The following is a 26,736-nucleotide window of genomic DNA, read 5'->3' on the forward strand; positions in this document are numbered from 1 at the left end:
GGGCGGGGTGAATCCGGGTTAAGACAGTTAATCATTAAATCATGTCCCATGAGGTCAAATAAAATTCTTAAACTACCTCCTAAAAATTTCAGCACTGTCTGCACCAGGACCCTACTCCCCCCCCCCCCCCGCCTGTTTCCTTTCACATTGAAATCAATTCTCTAAAAGGTCATACATATTTTTTATCAGTCTTATTACAATCATGCTTCTTCGGATTGCTATATTCGTCAGGAGTGACCACAGGAGGGGGGGGGGGATCATAACGTAGCCTGTACCATCAACAATTTCTGGGGGGGGGGGTAAAAAAGGTTTTTGATCTCATTTTGTTGAATCTCACAATTGTAAGAAAATGCCATCTAAATGGGGCCGGGGGGAATCAAAAGTTTTAAAAGTTTTTTTGTTTTAATTTATTTATTTTTGATTAATTTTTTTTTTTTTTGAAAACTGTTTATTACTCTTTTTATTTAGTTAGTTTGTGTGTCTGTGTATGTCATTTGCGTAGCACAGAACTTTTCTAATAAAATAATAATAATTATTAAAAATAAATAATCATAAAATATTTTTTTTAAACAAATTTATTTAAAAAAAAAGAGCAAAAATACGAAAGGAAAAAGGGTCGAGAAAATTTTTTCACGGGAGGGGGTGATTTTTGTTAGTAAGCTTGGGGGGGGGACACCCCTGGATTTCATATGTTTAAAGAAAACTGCTTTTAGAAAGTTAGGTTTTAGCATCTAATGAAACAAAAAAAAAAAAAAAAAAAAAAAAAACGTATTAAAAGTAAAAAAATACATTTGGCAAAAACAAAATGTTATCTGGTAAATGCACCGAGAAGAGTAAAAGAAGATTTTAACGAAAATTTACGAAAAACAAGGACATTCTTTGCGTTTGAAATTATTACTTTAATTCTCTGACCGGAATTTATCTCATTTTCGATGCTTGTTTTCCTCGCGCTATTGTGACTCAAAGGACAATATTTTTCATTTCCAGGTGCTAAGGGAGAGTATCCTGGGTTGCCTTAGATGCTTGAAAGTTGAAAATTTGAAAAAGTATGCATATTATAGCAAGATATCTAATAAGTTTGACAGTCCAAAACACTTTGTGTTTGCCTGTCAGAGAGCTTTGTTGGCCTCGCTATAGGCGCCATCTAGGGGCGAAATTCCCTGCCCCTGTCCCTCGCTTTCGAAGGGAAAATAACAGGCTCTTCAAGCAACAGCACAGATTCTCGTAGGCTACGGTAGAAGTATAACTGTTACTGTTGTTTTAACTTTGTAAACAATCGCACTGAGAAATGAATGAGTTTGTGTACTGTGAAGTCTAAAAGAATTTAAGAACTATGGATGCAAAAGTGGGCAGTATTGTTATGCCAGGAGATGTATTGATTGATTTAAAAAACTCTGACACAAATGATAAAATAATTTTTGGACCTGGACTTAGGAGAGATGGCGAAATGATTATTGCTATGAAATGCGGAGTAATCAAGCGAAGTTCAGCGAAAATATTTTACGTAGATAATCACCAGATGAGGGTATGTTCCATTTGTATTTCTGTTCTGTCACACACACATGAGCTTTCTCGGAAAATAACCTTAAAGTACATGTGTTGAATTGACATTAGGTACTCGTGTTGTGATACTGCAGTATTCAGGGCCAAGGGGGTAAATGCAGTGGTTGGAAGTAGCGCGCTACAAGTAGCGACGCTACTGTAGTAGCTACATTTTTGAGTAGTTTGTAGTGTAGCGCACTACTTTTTAAAGAAAGTAGTGTAGTGAGTAGTTAACTACAAAAAATAGTAGTTTGTAGCGATTTCTGGAAACTACCTTCAAATAAACTGAAACCAAAAAGGCTATGTTCAAACGAATTTGACTGGCGCAAATTTTACACAAGTACATCAGCAGATGCAATGAGAAATAAGACTAAAAAAAATTCGAGCTAACCTCAGGTATTTCATTTTCACGCCATACCTGCTATCTGTTCGACGCCTTTAGTTTGTTTGCCGTCGTAATTTTTATATTTCCTCAATATTTACATTGAAAAAAGCACTTATTTTCGTGAAAATGAAGATATTGGTGATTTTGCGAGTTGAAAATTTGGTGAATTTTATATGAACAGATCAAAGATTGAAAAACAAAAATATTTTAGCGAGGCTTAAATTTTTGACAGTATTCACCAAATAAAAAGAAGTTACTGAAACTGTTATAGAAAAGGATGAAATTGAACTGTTCTGTAGGACTTACAATAAATGCGAGCATTACAGTGTATGAGAGTATTATAACGGACATTTTTCTTAGTGTCTTCTGATGAGCTAATTTATCAATCTTTTTTTTGTTCAATCCTCTTATGGTGTGTTTGTGTATTAGGGTGTCCCGTCCCCCCAAAAAATGGAAAGCTGATTTTTCAAGTCGCACACTTTCTTATATTTTATCATTTTACATAAAAAAAAAAATCATATAATTTGAACAATGGCAACAAGTGCCGATTATGTCTGAAAGTGTGAACCAGCACTTGTGTAGTACTAGGTCAAATTAAAATAAAATGTTTTTCTTAGAAACTCAAAATTTCTGTTGATAAAACATTGCTCCTATACCCCACATATGCACCACAAAAATATTTATTCAAATTAAAAACCATTTAGATGTCCCACACGTGGCCTAACATTTATAATTTTCTTCAAAAATTAAGTTTTTGATACATATTTTCAGATATGTAAGATTTTACGAAATTATCAAGCTGAAAAATATAAACAGTAAAGCAAAAAAGTAGGGAATTAGCGTTCCCACATAGTACTCAAAGATATGGATTTTTTTCAGGTTGAGTTAAATTTTTCATTTAAAATATATTATTTTTTTATTATTCGTTTGTAATTGTTGATCTGTAAATGTGTTTGGCAGTAATTTTTGAACTTGATATTCTACTTAAATTTATATGTAATTTTTTGAAAGATAACTGAAAAAAAAATCAATTTTTTAAATGAAATTATAAATTTTAGGTCAAGTGTGGCGTATCTAAATGTTTTTTAATTTGACTAAATGTTCTTGTGGTACATGTGGGATGTTGGGTATAGGGGCAACGTTTTATCAACATAAATTTCGAGTTTCTAAAAAAAGTTTTTTTTTTCGATTTGGCCTAGCATACAAGTACTGTTTTACACTTTCAGGTGCAAGTCGACACGGGTTGCCGTTGTGCACATTATATGAAACTTTTTAACCGACTTCAAAAAAGGAGGTTATGATTTCGTATTGCGGCTTTTTATGTATGTTTTCGAATTATTCCAACACTACTGGACCGAGTTGAGAAAAAAAATTTTTTGTTTGGAAGGGTATACTTCCCAGATGGTCCCATTGTAACTTGGTCTGGATCTGATAAGGGGTCTCGGAGAAATCGAAAAAACTTTAAATGGAACTGATGTGATATACCCCACCCTTGCCGACTTTTTCCTGTTGGCGCCAAGAAAGCATCACCAAGAAAACGATGTATGACGACATATGTCATACATCGTTCTTAGCGATGCTTTTTTAGCGCCAACTGGAAAAAATCAGATAAAAAAACATGATCAAAGCACTTCAGAACACAATATATATAAAAACAACATAAAATCACAACAAAAAACATCACGAATATATGCTTCAAAAATGTACAGGGCCGGGGTTTTTTGTAAACATATTAAAATACAATGAAATAAATTATTGTATTAAATACAAGTCGAAATTAATGCATTAATTTTTTTTTCATCATTTCTCCGGGATACGAGCCCTCGGTCTCATAGTACTTTCATAATGAGACCTCGGCTCGCCGGCCCTGCCTCGGTCTCATTACGAAAGTACTATGAGACCTCTGGCTCGCCAGGACCTCGCTCCCCTCGGTCCGTTATCCCTCCGACTGTTAATATACATTACAGTCGGAGTATGGTCACAGTTATGTATATTTTCATGGAGACACCCAAGGGTGGCTCCTTCTGTTCAGTGTACAATAATGACACAGTTTTAAGTGTGAAATATGCATTATTATTGTGCAGATTTATTAATAAAATTCAGCATTTTTAAGAGTACAACCGAAAGAACTTTCAATTGTTTACATAAAATTCAGTACCTAAAGGAGGCACGTTAATAGAATGTCTAAATAATTCGAGGCATCGATAAGAATTAACTTTTAGAACAAAATAACCGTACTATTTCTGTAAAATTAATTTACATACAGTAAAAATAAAGTTAAAAACTACAAGAACCCCTCAAGGATTTGTAAAAACAAAGAATTTTGGAAGTGAGAGGTTTTTTTTGAATTCTAAAATAAAGAACTTACCTTTTTATATGGTATAAATATTCACACTCAGTCTAAAACAATACATCATATGACAATGGCACGTTACAGATACACACCACGTTGGAGTTAACTTTTAATTAACCTTCAAGTTTGAAGAAACTGGCATTTTCTAATGTTTTTACTTTAAAACACAACTACTGAATCTAAACTAACACAAAATAAGCATTCCTGTAAGGTATATTGCACAAAACAACACGTATCTCTCCTGCGTAAAACCAAGTAAAGAACCCAAGTAAACAAGTTCGAACAAGTTTGCCTTCGCGTTGCCAACCACAGGTTAGTTTCACCAGGGATGCCATGCTTAAAAATTTATTGCCTCATTGGCGAGAAAAATATTTCAATTTTTTGCAAAAAATCGGATGTCGCCAAATGGGGGGGGGGGGGTATATCACATCTGTACCCTTTAAATTTCATACATCACGGTCACGTGGTTTTGCTGTGATCGGTGTATTTTCACACCTAAGGTTTTGGCTTTCTCTTGAACGATATTTAATTCTCGCGGCACATGGATGATTAATTTTCGCAACGCTGCGCTGCCTGCTAATTTATTGTTGGTGTTACTAATGTATTTATTACTGCATAGCAAAGCTGTAAATTAAATATATTTTGCTGCTTTAATAGTTGAATCAGTTACCTTAATATTTTATTTACTAATAAATAACTTAATTTAGGCACTAAAATATAATGTTCTTTATTTAATATTCCAGTTTTTAAATATATTTTGTGTTCAATTGCGGGGGAATTGAATACAGACCACCCCTCCTTCACGATTTAATTTATATTCTTTAATAATATACATTATAACTGTGTATGATTTCTGAAGTTTGACCATTATTTTAGATTTACTATTTCACGGTGCCGCCAGTTCAATTTGAAATTAGGGTTATATTAATTAGCAGGCTTCAAAAAAAAAAGGAGGAGGTTCTGAACTCGTCGGATTTGTTTTTCCTTTGTACAATGTTCCATAAATACTTGAAGACACCTGTAGTCAGGGGCGTGCACAGGGAGGGGGGAGGGGCACCTGTTGGCCCGGGCCCAAGCCTAAAGGGGGCCCAATATTTTTATAACTAAGGGTGAAATGTAGGGTTAACAATATGGAGAGGGGTCCGGAAAAGTCATTTATGATGGGCTCCAAAATTTCTATGCACACCCCTGCTTGTACCGATAAGGAAAATTCTTTTTTTGTTTGAAACGGTATACTTCCTCGGCGGTCTACTGGTCATCAAGTTCAGGTTTGATGAAATTGAGGGAACTCTTCAAATATCATACTCACATTTCAATCGATTTGTACTTTATTAACTTTGTATATCGTCTCACTTAGTGAACTGGTTTTTATGATTTTTTTTTTTTCTTGTTGTTTAGTGGTGGTTTTGTTTAGGGGTGATCTAACTTAGGTTCCAATTCTTCGATTTACCCTATTTGTTCTTCAGGGAAAAGTTAAGGGTAAAACAATAAATTTCCCTCACAAACGATTAAATATAAAACCCATTGATAAACAAAGGCCATAAAACAAAGGTTTATACTTTCTTTACCTATAGTTAAAGAAAGTACTAAAAATAAATATTATTAAGAGTAATGATAATGAACATTTTGAATTAAGGATTCTCTGAAGTAAACATGAAATTCATTCTAGTGGAATTTTTAAACTTCATCTATAGTGGGGCCATGTGAAGAAACATGCGACTTTTATCATGAGTTACATGACATGTATTGTGAAACATAAATTACAATTTACAATATTACAATTCTAAAATTTTCAATTTTACAAATTTAAACTTAAAGCGATTTCGTTTATTTATTTATTTTTTTTATTTCTCGTGCATTTGCTTGCGGAAAGCAAACTTTGATAAAGTTGAACAACTAATGATGAAGACAATTTTTTTTTTTTTTGCAATTAGTTACGCATTTACAAAAGACTTTCTGCACAGTCGTCGAAAGTCTCCGAGACGCTCGCCGTGTTATTTATACCACTAACAAGCAAAAAATAAATTACTTTTAAATTAAAAAAAAACCCGCCTTCAAAAAATACCCAGGAACTAAAAAGCAAATAATAACTGATTACACTTACATTCTATTTCCTACCTAAACATAGAAATGAAATTTATTTTGCAATTCCAGTACAAAAATCAACTGAACTAAACACCGAATTGTAAAATAAACACTGATTTAAATTGCTACACGATGAATTATTTTAAATACCTAACTAGTTATATACGATCTCTTAATTTTTGATAATCTTTTGAAATCGGGGCCTCCTTTAAACTACTACCTAACGTAACTGAGTAGGTTTAGTTTTAAAGACTAATTTCGCGCATAGTTTTTGCGCATAGTTTTGTTTAATTCAGGATTCGGTGGGCTGTCAGTTGCGTTATGTAGTTGTTTATAGGCGGCACCGACTTCAAAAGGTTATTAAAAATTAAGAGATCGCATATAACTAGTTAGGTATTTAAAATAACTCATCGTATAGCAATTTAAATCAGTGTTTATTTTATAATTCGGTGTTTAGTTCAGTTGATTTTTGTACTGGAATTTCATTTAATTAAAATAAATTTCATTTCTATGTTTGGGTAGCAAATAGAATGTAAGTGTAATCAGTTATTTTTTGCTTTTTAGTTCCTGGGTATTTTTTGAAGGTGGTTTTTTTTTTTTTAATTTAAAAATAATTTATTTTCACGATTGTTTTTACACAAGAGGAAAATTACAAGAGTGTATGCAATTTGAAAAATTGACTTTCATTTTTTGAGGGACAGCCTATTGTGTATGCTATGTATTTACTTATTTTTTGGAAAGTAGCGAAGTAGCGACTACATTTCAGAAGTAGTTTGTAGTTGCTACGTTTTGAAAAAAGTAGTTGTAGTTAACTACATTTGTAACAAAGTAGTTGTAGTTGTAGTTCGCTCAAAAAAAAAATATTAGATTTTCCAACCACTGGGTATATGCTATCCAATATTAATGATTAGGTGTAAAAAATTATTTTTCGCTTTCGGTATAGTTAGTAACTGCAACTACATTTCTAAAGAATATTTCAAAAAGCAAATGTTTGATATCACGTTTACTAAAATACATTTTTGTTCTAGAAACTCATACATTTTCTTTAGTAAATTTCAAGTTTGAAACAAGGATCCTTTACTGTCTCGGTATTTTCTTTTCAGTGTCCAGGAAATATAAATACTACGGTACTATAATATACAAATACTATATTGTTCATTAAGTCAAAGAATTTCTTGCAAAATGTTGTGACCATTCAAAAGATTCGAAGCATATATCTCTAAAGCATACAATAAGATGTAGACGCTTTGCCATTTACCCAAAAATATTTTTTAAGAAAATTAACTGATGTTACATTTTTGGGAAGACAAGAAGTGGCAACAGTTCAAGACTGGATGAATGAGGGTATGGTGAATAGTTTGAAAACAACATGTATAAGGTTCATTTAAATGAAACAAGTTAGTGTGTCTAACTTCACGTTAGACATTAGACGATGCCACCTAACTGCATGTATGGAGTCACCATCTATTGGTAGAAAGACCATTCGCAATGTTACACAGTGACGGTGATTTAACGCCGAAGAGAAGGTGGTCACGCAAGTTATCGTCCACACAGAACATGTCCTTTTTTGACCACAAGGGTATACTCAGGGGGAGACTTTGCTTGTAGAGTTCCTGAAAGGGGGAAACTCCATCAATGCCCAGCGTTATCAAGCCACTTTACATAGCCTTAGGGTCAGCTCTGTTCTTTTTATCCAGATTAGAAACCAAATAATCAAGGATCCAGCAACTCCAGTGGTATCAATTCACTTGGACAACTTTGTGGCCATGACATATTTAATGCACCCCAGTTACCATTAATGAACATGGAATATCTTCGAGCAGCTGGCATTGAGCCAGGGACCCTTCAATTACTAGTCCAACAAAGATTTGATCAATGAGTAAATTTTTGGGAAGTCACTGTGACCTAATGTGACCTCCTGTCCAGGCAATCCATTTGCTGCATCAAAATGTTAAGTTCGTACAATTAAGTAAAATGCTTCTTTACTTAAAGCTATGAATGCAAAACATAAGAAAACTGAACAACAAAATTTTAAACAAAAAAAAAAAAAAACTCACTGACTTGGGTTTAAACTGTTAAACAACATTTCATAATCAGAGTTAAACTTTAATGGGGAAGTAATACACTAATTTTGCTATTCTATGAGAATATTCGAACTTAAGAAAATGAATGATTAATATATGATGGAAACCTACATATTAAACTATATAATAACACTTAATATATTTCAAACTCAATTGTTCTCTGCATTAGAATGCATTTTTTTTCCTTAACATTGCTTGCAAAAAACAAGTTTGAAACATTACCAGTTTCTAACCATTTTTGTGTATTATTTTAAATTATTTTGACTAGGTATTAAAATTTTTGGGATAACTTGGCGATATGTTGGCAAACTTTTGATCATCAACTTGGTGATAAGATTGAAAAAAAAGGGGGGAGGGAGGAGGGTTCAAATATGGTTTCAGTTTGCAAATATTTAAGGAGATATCCATTCAATCGCATTAAAATTGGATAAAATTATGTTTGGAAAATGAATCTCTATAAAACACTTTTTTTGCATTGATTCATAACAAACAAGGGGCGTAATTATTTCAACTTTTCTTGCTCCCTCTAAGTCACTATTATATCGTATTTTTTTTTCTTTAAACACATTCTGTAAAGATTATATACAATTTTAGAACACAGATGCTAATAACATCCCTTTTTTTTTTACTTTTAAAAGTACTATTCTCTATGTGTACCCTACTTTTTATAGGGTAGGAAATTGTCTAAAAAGATAATGCAGCCTTTCCTTTCAGTTATTAAAAACCACTGATAGTTTAATAGACGTAAAAGGAACTAGTGTGGGTTACACATCAGATTAAGTTAAAATATAAAGGAAGAAAACATATGCAATTATCATATTTTACAATTCATTATTGTTGTGTTCTTTTTGTAGTATGTACCAACACGAGGAGAAAATGTTATTGGAACTGTTGTGAAAAAGGGTGGAGAAGAAATATTAGTTGATATTGGAAGTAGTGAACCTGCTGTTGTTGACTTATTAAGCTTTGAAGGTGCTACCAAGAGGAACAAACCACTAATAAAGGTATACCTACTTTGATAGCTTTAAGATTCGTTGTAGTATTTCCAAATGATTAAAATCTAACTTAATTACAAAATTAAAATTAAGTGTTAAATCATGTAATTGCAGTATCATAGTTTCCCAAATACTCCAATTTTATTAGTGTACTCCAAAAATAGATTTTTTCCCCTCAAAGATAGGATTTTTTAGGACTCCCCCCCCCCCTCCCCCATCTCTCTTTGGATCTTTTTTCAGACGGAAAAATTTGGCATTAAAAAATTTAATTAAAATAATTTCACTAAAATGAATTTGAACAATTTATAGACTATTATGGTGAACAATCTGTGTTTGAAGACTTGTCAACATTAAGCTTGTGTTTCACCAAAAACTGGATGCAAAATTTGAGATTGCAATCCTTTTGCACCTTTTAAATATTTATTTATTTTATGTTAAAGCCCCCATTCAAACATATGCTATCAGCTAGCTTGAATTTGTGCATTTTATTTTTATTTTAAGTCATTTGTTTTATTTGCTTAATTTTAGTTGCAAAATTATGTAGTTACTAGAAGTTTAACATCGCACATTGTGATTAAAGTAAAAAGATTTTTTATAGCAATACGTTTATGAGACATGTGCTGGCTTTGCAGTGCTCTTATGCTCCTATATTTTCCTATACTATATTTCGCATACTTTTCAGTCCCTGCTCTTTCTTGATTTCTTATTCTTTCCACTCAGATCTTCAACCACATCAATTTGGGCGGAAAAATATAAAGCTCTATCAATACCTGCTAAAACATCAAGGTATGGCAGGCTAATAAAAACTCTTTGACATTGCAAATAATAATTCAGACTTTTAGTGAACTTTTAAAATTATTAATATGTTAATTAAAATAAAAAAAGAAAAGGCGTGTATAATATTAACAACTTAACTCGCAATTTGCATCATACAGAGCGAGATATAAAATGCAAGTAGAAGAATTAGGTTCTCGGACTAATGTTAACGTATTGTAATTATACATCTTAATTGAAATATAATAATTGCCTATTGCATAAATTAATGTGCCAAAGGTCTTATAAAAGTAGGTAATGTGACACATGCGCAGGGTTTAAGTTAAGTTCAAACGTTCCTTTGCGAAAAAGCTAAAATAGGGAAAAAAGCTTTAGGAAAATGCTAAAATGTCAAAGGTTATCACCATACCATGGTTGCATTTACATATCTTTTTCATCATATGCGTGTTTCATCTTCAGTTTAAAGCAAAATTCAAAATTCAGCCATGCCATCTTTAAAAAAATAAATACAGATTAGCTAATATTTCTTTAAAATTTGAAATAAAAACTTAGAATGGTACAAGTTTAAAACAATAATAATGTAATAATTGGGGGAGAAACATAATGTGTATTAAGACAAAGTATTGTTGAGCTTAATGGTAATTTAAGCATGTCAGCTGAAGATTTATAAAAAGATGAAGTTCAATGTCTCCATACTTGCTTTATCTCTCGGATTTTGTTTCATTTTTCCTTTTTTGAGCATAAAAGCAAAAATATCTTGCTTCATTTTCATACTTTAGAGTGTTTTCGCATTTTTCAAAAAAGCAACTATAGTTGAAACCCTCCACATGTGAAAAAGCAACAGACTCGGCTGTAGGAATAACTATTGGATGGAAGAGTAGGACCAATAAAATCTAAACCTGTTGTAGGGCTCATGAAATTTTGATAGAGGTGCTTTTGTGTGTCGATGTATCTTAGTCTTTTGGCATTATATGCCATATTTGCTCCATTTGGCAATATCTAATAACATTCTAAGCCAAACAAATTCTGACCTGAGCATGTTGCATTTTGCTGCACCAGGGTGAGCCATGTTGTACACAGAATTAAAAACATCTTAGCAATATTTATTTGGCTTATAAGGCCAAGTACAGTCTGTTGACACATCACACATTTATTCATTATTTGCTTCACGGAGGGTAATTTTCCTCAGCTGCAACGGTTTATTTTACTGTAAAGATAGTAGTAACTCCAACTTTTTGTCTACTGCTTGAGCAATTGTAATTGCAGCAAAATTAACTACTGTTAGAACAGTTTAAAATAAGACTACCTATCTCTGAAAACATTTCACTTGATTGTGATTGTTTTTTTACTTTAAGCACATATCATTTGTTGTAGATGGGTGTTAAATTACACTCTGCAAGTAATTTCCAGAATGATTGGAAACCTATAGAAGAAAGTTTATGTTCCCCATTGATTGAAATACATTTTGCAATTATATTTTGTTCTACATTGTTACTTTAAGTGTTCTGTTTTTCATTTTAGATTGGTGATATAATATATGGTAAAATTATTGTGGCTTGCCGAGACATGGAACCTGAATTAGTGTGCATTAATAGTTATGGCAAAAGTGCAGGTCTTGGAGTTCTTCCATCAGATGGGTTCATGTTCCCAGTCTCTCTTGAATACTGCAGAAAGTAAATATGTTTTTTCCTACTAAGTGTAATTCTACTTCTTAGTTTCATGTTTATTATGAGTTTATGTAAAAACGAGCTGATGTGTGCATTACATGACTCCCTTTTACTACACTTTAATGCTATTTTCTCATTATTGGCAGTTTTAATGTGATTCAATAGTTTACTCTCTAAATATCACCAACAGTGGCCAAATTGAAACCAGATTTTAAAAAAAAAAATCGCCAAATTAGTTGGTGACAAAACTTGGCGACCAAAACATTGGCGATATATCGCCAATGTTTTGGTCGCCAATGTTTTGGTCGACACTTGGCGATATATCGCCAAGTGTCTGCCAAATTATAACACCATGAGTTTACATAGAAATTAACAATGATTTCCCCCCAAAAAAGGGGCAAAAGACCCCCTTTGGAGCATCCGAATGCAACCAAAAAGATAGGTGCACAGCAAGACCCCACTAGGAGTCTACATACCAAATTTCCACTTACTAGGACATTCTGTTCTTGAGTTACGCAACATACATACGCACCCAAGCACATACATACATACAGACGTCACGAGAAAACTTGTAATTAACTCGGGAATCGTCAAAATGGTTATTTCACGTGTCTATACGTTCTTAGGCACTTATCCACGTGTGGTCGAGCCGGAAAAAAAAAACTCAATATTCATTTGGGGATGAGCAAAATAGAAATTAAGGTCGATTTTTGAGTGAAATTTTTTTTTGCAAATATAATACTTCCTTTTTTATAAAAGGAAGTAAAAAAGATGTCACTAATTTCAGGGCTCAAAAAGATCATCATATTTTCGAAAATATCCGATACTTTGATATATATCCGAATATTTTGATATATATGTATATGTCCGATATTTTTGACCCGTGAAAGTTAGGATATTTTATAAAAATTTTATTGTGCGGGTCCCTTTGTTGTGGAGGCCCCGGGGCAGTAGCCCCGCCTGCCCTCCCCTAAATCTGGCCCTGTGTTAACAACTATAACAAGTATCCTAAATGGGAGAAGGCAAAGCAATGATTTATATATATTTCATTACAAAAACCATGATTTACAAAAAAACTAATAAAAAAGAGCACCAGAAAAAAAGGAGCATAATAATGGGTCCTGTTCAAAAAAGCCATCAAAAATATTTTTAAAATGGGAAAAAATTACACAAAATGGTAGAGTATTGATTACAGGCATGTGTGCAAGACCTTCCGTCTCAGGACGGATTTCCGTCTTGGACGAAATTTCCGAGACGGAGGTCGGGACAGAAAGAAATTCGAAGATTTTCCTTCCGTTTTTACTTAAAAATGAAAAATTGATTGCTTGATAAACATGCTTTAATTACTAGACCATTCCATAACCACGATTTTACATCGACATTCTCTCGATTTTCCGCCATAGTCTTGTTTTGTTTGCAACTTGCTTTAGAAGGTGTGGCTTTTAGACTCGCGCCGTTTGACTTTTTTACAGGTAGCTCTGTTATTTCTAACTCACTGCATTGCAGACCGCAGAGTTGCTCACTATTCTCCTTGATTTTTTGAATTAATCGCCTTTTCTCTTGCTATTTTCAATCATCCTATAGTTTTTTTTCCATTCGTGGAGGGTTTTTTTTTCAAACTTTACACGCATAAATTAAAATTAAGTGCTCTCTTAAATTGTCTTAGAGTTGAATTTGAATCACCGATTGAGAGTGATTGCTGACGGGATGAAATGTTTTCACCACAGCAAAGGGCGTCCACATACCAGGTAAAACTTGAGCAATCAGGGATTGTGAAGATTTTAATGAAAATGGGAATTTTGGGAAGAAGCGGTAAAATTTCAAGCTGGTTTGAAACACCGATGGGCCACTGTTCCTTCATTTTTGACATGTTTCTAAGACTTGAGGAAACACTAAATTCCAATTTTTTCAATCTAAAACTCGCTAAAATGGAAATAGGGGGGGCAGGAGGAAACGAAAAAAACGATGGCAGCATGAGTTTGCGAAACAACACGGCTCTTGCAAAGAGGGTAAGTCTGCAAATTAACCCACGATACTGAGGTCTTTAAAACATTTATATTTTGGACAATCTAGGGGGGGGGGGTGCCACTCAAGGGCTCCAGAATAATATATAGAAAAACCATTTTTGAAGTTAGGAGTGGTTCGGGATTCTCTTCTGCAAACTCTTAAAAATTTATAAGTCAAAAATGTTTAGTCTACCTTTAATGATGTAAAAGTGGGGAAGGGGAGCTTTTAAAAAAAAATTCGTAAACTGGAGTCTTAAAAACACTAATTTTGGCAATTTTTGGTGAATTTTTGTGAAATGGTTTCAGTGTTCTGACTTGAAAATGTTTTATAGCTAATGTATTAAAAACTATTTGAGGCTATACTTAAATGACTTAAGAGAAAAGGAATTTGGGACCCTCTCCTGAAAAATGTTTGTAATCGAAGTCTTAAAACTTTAGGCTGTCTTTAGGCAAAATTCCGAAATTGGAGTCTCAAAAGCGCAACTATAGACCATCTTGGGGTTCGGGGTTCCCCTTCCCTGAAAAATATTCAAAGCTGCAGTATTCAGAACTAAGCTTTAGGTAATCTTTGGGGGACTTAAGAAGGGGGAATTTGAAGGCTTTCTCTCTATAATTTTTAGAACTTAAATTCTTAAAACTTCGGTGATGAAAAGGGGGAACCGCAAATTTAAGTCAAATTTAGTGAACTTAGGGGAAAGAGTTCGGGGGGCTCTCTTCCCCAAAAATTTCTCTATGCTTAAGTATTGAAATGCTGTTTTGGCTGTTTTTGAGTGCGTTAAGAGTTAGGGAATTCGGGATCTTTCTTGAAACATTTTCGAAATTGAAGTCTTAAAACTATGAGTTGTCATTGGCCATGTGGGGAACAGAAAAATAAATCTTAAACACAAACTTACACTGCCTTAGTAAACACAAGGAGAGGGGGGCATTCCGCCACCCAGCCAGAAATATTTCAGTTTCTGAAGAAATTTTAAAAACTCTGTTTTGGTCTATCTTTGGATGACTTAAGGGGCAAGGGAGTAGGAAGTTTCTTTCAAAACGTTTCTGAAATTAAAGTATTGAGATTTTTAGGCGGTCATAAGTCATGTATATAGGTAAGGGGGCTTTTCTGTTCCTAGAAAAAAAATTAGAAACTCAAATTAAAAAACTCATTTGTGGTGAACTCAGAAGAAGGGGTTCGGGAGTTCTCCTCCAAAAATTTTTAGATGCTGAAATATTTAAAACACCACTTTAGGTTATATTTGAGTGCCTTAAGAGGGATGCGATTCAGGGTCCTCCTAGGTGTGAGGATTCAGTTCTCCTATTGCTTTTTTAATTAATGAATATTGGAAAGTGTATCTCGTTTAAAAAATATATCTACTTCACTGAAGCGATTTTTTATTGCTAATTTCACCACCTGCTAAAAAAGAATTATAAAATAATTCTTTTTCAAATGAAGACTGCATGGGGAATGGTGCCACTTCATTATCATTAGTCGCCCATACCTTTCCTTCTTTTCTGGTTTGTTGGCTCTACCTTGGGTAAACTTTACGATCAGAACTGATTTGTGTTGCAAAAGTGAAAATTTTGTATGCCAAGCGACTTTATTGCTGCAATAAAAATGTTTACGATCAGCAAAAAAACTAATGGAGGGGAGCCCCAAATGCTTTTACCCCTAACGTTATCCATCATTGTCTAAAATTGCGTTTTTGGAACTTCGATTTCAAAATACTGCTGAATTAGAGCTCCGGAACTCCATCCCTTCGATAATGCAGTCAAAAGGCGTGTAAACGTTATGAAAGATGAAATACAAGTCCGTTTCTAAAGCTTCAATTTCCAAGCCCAGAGCTTCCCCCCCCCCCCCCTCTTTGTCTAATATTTTTGGAGGTCGCCCAATATTGTGATTTTGGGACTACAACTAAAACTGAAGAAACTGATGTAAGAGAGTCCCTGAACCTCTCCTTTCCCTGAAATTTACCAAAATAGCCTACGATTGCGTTTTTGGACTTCAATTTAAAAAATTTCTGGAGGAGAGCCCCCAGACCCTCCGTTATGTGCGGTTTTTAGGTTTTCGGAACTATGATATCAAAACGCTTAAGTATTACAATTTAAACTAAGGTTCATGTTGTTAGAAAAGTCAAAGCATTGAAATTCAAATCAAACAGTTTCAAAAACTGGCGTAGTTCAAATCTACAACATTTATACACATACATTTTCCTTAAGCTTGCATGCATGGGGGGGGGGGGGAGGGCTTAAAATATTTTCCGTCTTGAACACATCACCAAACTTGCACCCATGATTACAGGACAAAAAACAGTATTTACAGAAATCTTAAACATAGCTGGCTCTTTCAGCCCAGACTCAGTTTAAGTGTGCCTACATAACACATTTCACCTAAACCTCTCCCAGAGTGTCTTCAAAGAACTTTCCATCAAAAATATGCAAGTTGCATCGCTTTAGAAATAATTTTAGTTGTTTAAAAAGGGAGGTTGTAAAATTATGGACATCCTTTAAATGGGGGCCCATATTTACACCAAATAAACCTAAGAAAGATGACCTCACATATTAGCGTAAAAGCGTGTGTGACTAAAGGTGTGCTTCAAAAGTAGCTTAAGATCTCCGTTTTCTGGATATCACTGAAATTTTTTTAAACTAAACATAAGAATATAAAAAGAAAATAATTTCACTTGCCTCTTAGAGGTTTGCAGTCCAGAAAAAGACCAATTGGCACGATAACTCACACTGCATCCACACTATTTGTAAAAATGTTTCTAACTGCCCTTTGCTATCTAACATTAGTAAATGGCTCCATCTACAATCCTTGCCACCAGTCTTGAGTACCTGCCATAACTAATAGTGAGGGGTGCCCATATTTACACCTGTGCCCGTTTTACCCTTTTCCTCTACCAGTGAACAGTAAGGCTAAAACAACGATTATATACAATCGCCCCTGACGTCAGTTCAGTAGCACTGATTTATTCACCAATGCTAGAAAGAAAATAGAATCGAGAATGCTATCTGTACAATAACCATAACTATGTATCAGTTTTCATTGAAAAATTATTTAATTTGACAGCCGCAGAAAAATTCAGCATGTTATTATTAAAAGATTTCTTCAATGGCAATACCCTTCAAATGTTTCATGCTGAAGTCATTTTTATATGGTTCTGTGCAAAAATTACAATATGTCTCTCAAAACATGCTTTTAATGAAAATGCGCAAAATAAAATTTTGTTTCTGGGTTGGAACAAGATACTGTATGTGTTACTCCTGCTAAACCACCATATTTTTCCACAACTTGGAAGCTGAGCAATAAACAAAACAGTCCTGTCTATATAACAATTGAAGCTGGAGTTTTCATGTGCAAAGAGAGACAAAAGTGCTATCACTGAAAGTCCTATTCTAGGTCCATCCTTCCTGGAAAAACTTTGATGGGGATGTACTTGGGCATCCTTTTTCTTGCCTGCCTGCCAATGATATGTGCAGTGACTATGCTTTTGATACGCCTTATCAAGTAATATTTCCTTCATGACTGGAGATGTTCCCATCACATCATAGTAAAAGTTGCACTTTCAAGTATACTAATCATCCTAAAATGAACAAGAACACAAGGGCGGGGCTTTCTGTCCCAGTGATGGTGTCAAATACGCTTGTCCTTTGGGCAGGTTTACTACTGTGTTTCATGCTGAGATTTATATCATCCTTATGTGCTGTGTTGTTTGTTTGAATCAAGGCTACAGGAGCAGACATGTTCCCATCTGCTCTGATAGTCAACTGAAACTGCTTGAAAGGCCCTAAATAAGGTTGCAATGACATCCCACATTATTTGGGAATGTTATGATATGCTTTGCATGCACTCGTGCAAGCCTGAATAAGGTCACTCTCTGTTGGTACCTGGTACTCTAGAGTCAAAGGAGGTGAAAAAGCTGATGACTTTGCTGGGAAAAGTTATGATGCTCCTTTTGTTAGTCCTGAACCAGCAATTGGGATTTTAAAGAATCTTATTAGGACTGCTGTTTTTCATATTTTTAGACGAAACAGTATCGTAACTGGCATAACTTGAATAGGCAGTGTTAAGCTAAGGAGCTAAGCAGGGGTTATCCTAGTATTAGGGCAAAGGAGCTTTTAGAGAAATTGGATTAATAAGGCTATTGGTGTTCTTACTGATCGTTGCACCTTAAAGCGGCACCTCGTTATAATGGGTGTCAGCAGTGATCCAACTGTCAGGAGTTGCTTCTTTCATGAGGAAATTATTTACATGGTGTGTGATAGCCCCTAAAGCAGAATAGTTTGCTATATTCTGCAATGTAAAATCATTTGACCTAAATTGTTCTGAAAGTACTTCTAGCATTGTACATTGAAATGTTTTGAAACTAGCTTATCGTAAACACTATAAGTTCTCCAAAACTTGAACAGGCTGTAAAACCTAAATCGTGTAAGATTCTCCAAATTAAACACACAGAAAAAGCAAACATGTAAAATTTTATCAAACTCCTATTCTGGCTGTTGAGCAATTTTTTTTTTTTTGTTAATTTTACATAGTGTGAACAATCAATTAAAGTAATATTAATAAATAAATGAATTATTAAAATACTATAATAAATGAGTCGAGCTACGGCAGCATGTAATAAAATACCTCAAAAGTTTTTAAATAATTGAAATATATTCAGGATGCAAAGGGATTGAAATCTCAAGCAAGACACGCAATTTTCATTGAGACACGTCTTTCAATGTTGGCATGTTTTTGAAACATATGTGTTTATGGCAGAAATTGTGGTGGATAAAAATCAATTTGTGAAAAATAAGGAAAAGGAACCAAAAATCAAAAAAAAAAAATCTGAATTGTTTCATATTTATAAGAAATATAGGATCTCTCTGAGGTCTGAAAAAGTGAAACAAGTAGGAAAGCTTTGCAAAACAAATATAGAAAGCTAGAAGTCTGGTAAAAGCTGGAAAAACCTCATTCGGTATGGCCATTAAGGACATAAAGCAGGTGTTGGCAGTCAAAGATGATTTTCTGCAGAAATATTAATGTTGCACAAGTTTTTGCAGATTTCTTTAAGCCCCAAGTAAATCTAGAGTTTCTGCAAGTGACCCATGGAATTGCAACATTTTGCGCTCGCTTTTTGCTTTACCAAATAGGCGTAATTTGGGAAAATTCCAGATTTTCTTCTAATTTGAAGAAATCTGCCGAAATTCTACAGAATTACAACTTTAGTTGGAAGATATTTGCAGAATGTCTGCAGTTTCTACAGAGATCTGCCGTTCCTGCAGAAATTCTACAGAAATTTCTAGAATTTCTGCTGAAAATTTCTGCAATTTCCTTTCTCATTCTCATTTGTGAGCAGAGTTGTTCTGCAGCTCAGGCATCTGTTCTGCGAGGTACGTCACAAATTTAGTTGTAATTCTGCTTTGGGGGTGATAGCAAAGTGTTTACTGCCTATACTGCCGTGTGCAGATAAAGGGCAGTAACTCCAATTTTTTCATTTTTTTGCGTTTTTTTCATCTATTGTACGTTATCTTTATTGTACAAATTCGCTTATTTAGTTTCCTCTGAAAAAAGGCGTGAAAAAGACGTCTAATTCTAGCATGTCCCTATTTTTAGTATTGAATCTAAAACGCGTTTCTTTAAATATCTCGAAAACTCATTTCTGCAGATACTGCAGTTTACCTGCACACGGCAGTATAGACTTCATATTGCCTCAATCAAGTACTTCTGATTTTCTTGTTAAATCTGGGTTCTCATAAAATCAGGGCTTGTTATGAGCAAATTTCTCATAAGGTCATTCATTAACAGTGATTAATACAGTCAAATATATTCTCATCATATTGTATTTGATATCTTTTCATTATTTTCTTTGATTTTTCAGATTATTAGTGCCAAATTCTCCCATACTTAAAAGACTTTCCCAAAATGTTCCGTTCGAAATCGCTATTGGACTGAATGGTATAATATGGATTAAGTCTGTGTCCCTACACAAGACATTGGTACTTGTGCAGGCAATCAGCGTCCTTGAATATGCTACAGAGAAAGAAATAGAACTCATGTGTGATGGTATTAATAAAGTAAATGTAACATAAATGAAGGAAATTTAATAAATTCTGGTTTTAATGAATTATGATTACTTTTATTTGACATTTTTTATACTATTATTGCTATTGTATTTGCAAATCATTTGTAATATATATTGTAGCCTCAGAGCAACAGTAAGATATCTAATCCCAGAAATAACACTAAGATATCTTACTGTTGCTCTGAGGCAACGATATAAAATACAATAACTATATACAGGTAATCCAAACAATGAAAATTGAAAACATCTTAGAATTGTCAAGAATTCTTTATTAGGATTGCATATGACACAATACAACTACAATATGTACTACAATATGTAATACAACTTGGATTCAAAAACAAACGCTAATGTAATGAACAGTAACAGGCTGTAGGTCCAGCTAGGCTGATGCTATTCAATTCATTAGTCCCCAATGAAGATCAATGGCCCTCTTAAAGCTATCTATTCCCTTGTTCATTACAACCTCTTCTGGTAGGTTGTTCCAAATGCCCACAACCTACTAAAGTAGTAATTTTTCCTAATTTCTGGGTTTGAATAGTTTAAAATAATGGCGCCTCGTTCTGTTTTTTGTTCAAAAATTTAACAAATAAAAATCTTTCATTTTGATAAATTTAAACAATTGAATCAAGGCCCCTCTAGCTTTCCTTTGCTCCAATCTATGTATATTAAGCCTTTTAAATCTGGCATCATATTTTAAATTTGAAAGTCTGCTTACTAGCCTTGTCACCAAAGAATTGATTACTTGTGCTAAGTAGTGTTTAAAGGAATATTATACCATTTTTCATGAAGATATTGTGATACTTCTTGGAGAGATGCCGGTAGAGGAAATCAATTCCGTATTGAATGCTCTAAAATAGGCCCTAACAGTTCAACTATATTGAGGTCGATTTCCTGATTTTACTGGTCTCTTTAATATCTCAACAGTTTTGGTTTCCCCGATTGACCAACTACGTCAAACAACACGTACGACAATGCATTCCATCAGGAAAAATTCAGGGAAAATTAAAACCTATCCCAGTTCTGAATTATAAAGTTAAAACTTTATTTAATAACTAGCAAAAATACCCGGCGTTGCCTGGGTCAGAAATAAATGTAAGATATAATCGCTACTTCCTTTCGTTTTCTGTTTTAACTGAAAGAACTCGAAACATATCACTTTTGACGTGATTAAAAAACGAGCTTCTTCCTTACCCATTAAAGTAAAATAGCAATAAGTATAAAGAAAGAACGAATATTCATTTAGAAACGAAAGTACAAATTTAAGCATATAAAAATTTGAAGAATTTCCAAAATATGAACTAACAAAAACAAAGATCACTGAAAAAAACCGTGCACTTTATTTAATTAATAGTACACACTCAAAATAAAACACAATAATAGTACACACTCAAAAGAAAAAAAAAGCTCACTACTATGTTTCTTTAAGGATGCAGAAAGTAGAGTTTGAAATGTTTAAATGACTTTAAACTCATGTCTACTCCAGAGAAGCCTTGACGCAAAAATTTCATTATGATTACTTTTATTATTGCTGTTGTTAGGCAATGAATTTTTGTGACAATGGGTTTCATATTCGCAACTTCAAAGCTCGAATACGCCACCTTGCAGTGATTACCAATACCAAAGAAAAAGGTAAAACATTCCATTCCACGAGTTTTCTTTGGGGTAAATTTCCGGCTTCAAGCAGTTTGTGGTGTAATGTAATTTCAGAAGAATAAAAAAGAAAGCTTCGCACAAATACGTTGAAAAAGTACTGTCATTCACTAAACGTCAAAGCAAGTTATAAGTTATGGCATTTGTTTGTTTCATCTTTTTTCATCCGCCATTAGACAGTAGCTTCTGCGCCCCCTATAATTTATTGGAGTTGCGAATTTAATTATTTAATGGGGAAATGATATGAAATTCACTGTTATCCACCATAACTTTTTACAACTAAGTTTTTAAGGAATAAATTACAGCCTAAGATGATCCCTCATAATGTATCTGTCTATGGTGAAAAAATGGTTAAAATCTGTCCAGTAGTTTTGAAGTTTACCCCGGACATCGGGACAGAGATTAGCCCTTTATGTATAAAGATGAGGATGCAACTCCTAAGAAAGCAATGTCATGCTTGCTCCAGAGAGGCCTTGATTCAAAATTTACATTATGATTACGTTTAATATTGCTGTTGTTAGGCAACGAATTTTCGAAACAATGGGTTTAATCTGTAATCATTTGATGTGGAAATTACATGACATTTACTGTTTTCGATCACGACGTTCTTAAACTAAGTTTTTTAGTGATAAATTATAGCCTAAGTTGTTCCCCGATTATGTAGCTATCTATGGTGAAAAAAATGGTTAAAATCCGTCCAGTAGTTTTGAAGTTTACCCCGGACATCCGGACAGAGATTAGCCCTTTATGTATAAAGATAGTGTAAACATGCAATCATTACTTAGCTAAGCATCAAATGTAATCATTTTTTTTTAAAGAGATAATTCAAAACGTCTTACGACCTACAAATTCCACTCATGATCATTGCCTTTCTCCAAAACCAAGGTTCTTTGTTTACACGCCTGTGTGGGTGTCTGCCAAAAGTGTCTCCATCCTGCTGTAGGGGAAAATGTAAAAGACTATTTGTCAGACTATATCATATTACTTTCTTCCACTTATGAATTGACCAGGTTTTGCAAGTGTGACACCACTTTAGGAGAGGTTTGGAAATCATATGTGGGACAAGTGGCTTGATAATTACTGCTTTACCATAAATGTTCTGATTATGAAGGTACTTTTGAACTGTAATCATTGACACTGGAAAATCCAAATGCTGATTGAGTTCTGCGATCACTTTTGCTGCAGTTCGCTTTTTAGACATTACAATCTGCTTCAATATCCATCAGCCTCTTTCACTGAACTTCTCTTTCTATCCACTGTTTTGCTTTGATAAGCTTGTCTTACTACCCAATGCAGTGGTGGCGATTCAGGGGGCAACCGCCTCCACACTTTTTATGGTTCTCTCTCTTTTCTGGTTTTTTCCAATTTAGGAAACAAAACTAGAAATTATAAAAGTAGCAGAAATGTCAAAATTATTCAGAACATAATTATTAGTTTTACTTTGTATATCTGTTTATGAAACACTACCTGAACGGCTTTGCCCATAGTGAAAAATTAAAAGGTCATTTAGTTTGCTTGTATATTTACAGATAATGGATGATGAATTTCTCCCCAATATGCTATGGTAATTTGCTCTTCCACATTATGATAACTTGTCCTTCCATTTTATGATAACTTGCTCATCCATGTTATGATAACTTGCTCCGCCACGTTATGATAACTAAAACTTGCTTGGCCACGTTATAATAACTTGTTTGTTGGTGCAGAGGAATTAAATTCAAAATAAAATCATAGAAAAATAACAAAATTTAGTTTTTGAAAAATCGCTTCAAGGTGCACACCCCCATATTACAAACTAATTTTTGCCAAATCTCATTAAAATCGGCCGAACGGTCTGGGCGCTATGGGTGTCAGAGACATCTAGACATCCAAACATAGATCCAAACTTTCAGCTTTATTTTTAGTAAAGATTGTTAAGCACAAGCAGTAACTTTTGTATATGTATTCATTGTTTTGATATTAGTAAATCAATTGTTTTACTTAAAGAATCCATACTTGTTCAATATTAACCAAGTGTTTGTGACATCTCAAATTACTTCGAGGTAAATAATGTATGTTTAATTCATGTGTAAGTGTTTCTTCAAGCAAAGTTTTTAAATACAAAATTCATCAAAATCTTAATAAAAATGTGAGTTAAGTTATTAGATTGGCATGAATTTATTACCACTCATCTGCTTTCAAAACCAGCCCTAGCAAAATTTTGTACTTTTTTTTCCCCTTTCTTTTTTTTTTAATTTTTTTACTGCTGCTAAAAGTTTTATGACTTTTAGTTCCCCCCCCCCCCCCCCCCACTTTTTAGTCCCAATCTCTGTTTCTGACCCAATGTGTATGCTTTCAAGATTTTAGACGCTGTGCCTCCAGAAACACATAAAGGTTTGGATGTTTTTTGTCGACACTTGCTCCAGTATGGATGGACTCCTACAATTTGGCCTTTATGAGAATCCGATGCGACACTTTTGAAAAACCCATAACTTATGGAAGTTGAATAAAACTACCTCATACCAGAATATGTACATTTCTATTAATAGAAAATATCGATAGAAATTATTATATTTTAATGCTTTTGAAATTCATTCAAAACTCGCTTTAATTTACTGGTATTTCCATTATTTTGACAACTACCTACATGTACAGTATAATTCTTCTGGGGCAGATGCTAACGGGACAAACATTTTTGTTCGTAAACGAGGGGTGTCTGCTGGCAAGGAAAAAAATGCAAGGTTCAAAGCCTTCTCCCCATATGCAATTATTTTTGTTGTGCAAAAAATAATACTTTTCATAACTGAAATATCTTTCTGCTCCACATTGAATACTATTAGCTATGTCTTTCATCTCATGCCCTCCCAATTTTAGTAATTGTTTGCTCATTATTTTTAACAAAGGCTTATCTTCTGGCCCTCGTCCCATGCGGTAAATAATTCGAGTGTAGTGCCCTCACGTGTGGATTTAAAACAAGGTCGTGATTTATGACCCGTTTTATGAGACTTAAGATAATCTAAAGTTGCACTTTAGCCTTTAATTTTGAAAATTTTCTGGGATGCAACTTCTCATTCCGAGTTAGCCCTCCCCCCCTCCAATTCGACAAATACAATCAAAAATTATAGTCTAAGAGCCCATGATAGCCAGACATACGTCATAGTATAAAGGCCCAAAATTTTCCTGCGCAAGCGCACTGGAGCAGGTATGAAGGGTTCGCTATTAGTTAAGCTGACTCGCGCTGGCTTTGGCGGGCAAGAGGTAGCAAAGGCGCGAAAAAATGGTGAACAAAAACATCATAGTATAACGCGTGATTTTTTAATATTTTATTAGGGGTACTATTACGAGTTAAACCGTACAAAGCCAGACACTTAGCACGCTGGCTTTGCGCAGCCAGACACTTCAAAGCAGGGAAAAAAATGGTGCACAAAAACATCATAGTATCAAGCGCGATTTTTTTATATATTGTAAGGGGTGCTACTAGGAGTTACGCCTTACAATGCCAGACACACTTCGCACGCTGGCCTTGCGCAGCCAGACACTTCAAAGTTGGGAAAAATCGTGTCCGAAAACATCATAGTATAACGCGTGATTTTTTTATATTTTGTAAGGGGTGCTACTAGGAGTTATGCCTTACAATGCCAGACATTTCGCACGCTGGCCTTGCGCAGCCAGACACTTCAAAGTTGGGAAAAATCGTGTCCAAAAACATTATAGTATAAAGCGTGATTTTTTTATATTTTGTAAGGGGTGCTACTAGGAGTTACGCCTTACAATGCCAGACACTTCGCACGCTGGCCTTGCGCAGCCAGACACTTCAAAGTTGGGAAAAAATCGTGTCCAAAAACATCATAGTATAAAAGCGTGATTTTTTTATATTTTGTAAAGGTGCTACTGGGAGTTACGCCTTACAATGCCAGACACTTCGCACGCTGGCCTTGCCAGCCAGACACTTAAAATAATTAAACATTTTCTGAATAATTCGGTTGACACCGATTGATTCTTTTCAGTTGCAGAAAAATCGGAGGTGGACGAAGACGTCGCAGTCTCAGAGTCTGATACAGAAGTTTTTTTTTAACTTTGCAAAAAAAGACAACAATATTTGTCAGCTTCATTGGTTTTGTCATAGGAAGTCCTTTTCTTACAAAACGCGGCTTTTTTCTGCACAGTTTCCGTCTAATAAAAGGGACTAACTTACGGGAAGTTTCGCGCAAACACGAAACTAAAATTTTACATTTCTTGCACGACACAATATCCAAAACACTGATTTAAACTTTTTGAATTAACTATTTACAGCACATTTACAAATAACTCAGTACGAACAAAAACGAAAACTGTCTAAAGATCACAACAGAAAGGAATAATAATTTACAGTTACTTTACATAAAAATATTTACACACTCAAATGTTTTATCAATTAATTGCCTGCAGTTTTACAATAACTATCATAGCGATCGGGTGGCAGACACTTCTTTGTTACTTTTCATTTTTCGGCGCCTGATGAACAGTGCCGTTGAAAAACTGTCTCAAGTGCAGCTATATATCAATAGAAAAATGACATATGATGCCAAAAAAAAAAAAAGGAATTCAAAAATTTTATTTATGGTTTCGTTCTGGTTTTTTTTTTTCAAGCAGTCATTTTCATTACTCAAATTCAATGAACCTTGTAATGATTGCAAAGTATTGTCGCAGATTAAGGGAAAGGGACGCGACCGTCATGGCCCCCCCCCCCGCTCCTTGTATCCACTTCCCTTCATTGTTCTGCCCAAAAAAATTGAATTCGAAATTTTTAATTTCGATTAATTTTTTTATTTTTCAAGCAAACATTCAAAAACTGTCATAAGTTTGGGGTGGGGGGGGGTCATGACCCCATGACCCCCCCCCCTTGTATCCGCCACTGACGAAAAGGTTGACCAGTAATACGATTTTTCATGTCTGAGTTGCTCCTCGTAAATGTGATAAAGAGTCTATGTAGGTCTAAATAAAAGTGCGACAAATTGAGGAACGACCCCTGTACGGCAGAAGCCGTACCTATACAACTAAAAAAGATACTCAGTAATTGCACTCTTCCCGCAAGTTAGAACAGGATTAAATATGTAATGTATTAGTGCCAAGAAATAAAAGGTGTTATTATCACATTTCATAAAAATGCATAAAATTGCTCAC

General features: G+C 34.2%; 1 protein-coding gene across 1 annotated transcript; it reads left to right on the forward strand.

Moving 5' to 3' along the window:
- The first annotated feature begins 1,267 nt into the window (after positions 1-1,267).
- On the forward strand, positions 1,268-19,974 carry LOC129231292 (exosome complex component RRP40-like). The gene is made up of 4 exons (XM_054865959.1): positions 1,268-1,525; positions 9,304-9,453; positions 11,740-11,891; positions 19,738-19,974. Exons 1-4 carry the CDS (start codon positions 1,334-1,336, stop codon positions 19,946-19,948), a joined length of 705 nt encoding a protein of 234 aa, XP_054721934.1. The 5' UTR covers positions 1,268-1,333; the 3' UTR covers positions 19,949-19,974.
- Positions 19,975-26,736: the final 6,762 nt, after the last annotated feature.

Source organism: Uloborus diversus, chromosome 1, assembly GCF_026930045.1.
Source record: "Uloborus diversus isolate 005 chromosome 1, Udiv.v.3.1, whole genome shotgun sequence".
NCBI lineage: Eukaryota > Metazoa > Arthropoda > Arachnida > Araneae > Uloboridae > Uloborus > Uloborus diversus.

Coding starts and splice junctions, on each gene's coding strand:
- LOC129231292 (XM_054865959.1), top strand. CDS start 1,334: ATGGATGCAAAAGTGGGCAGTATTGTTATGCCAGGAGATGTATTGATT. Junction 1,526..9,303: donor TAGATAATCACCAGATGAGG/GTATGTTCCATT, acceptor TTCTTTTTGTAG/TATGTACCAACACGAGGAGA. Junction 11,892..19,737: donor TCTCTTGAATACTGCAGAAA/GTAAATATGTTT, acceptor TTGATTTTTCAG/ATTATTAGTGCCAAATTCTC.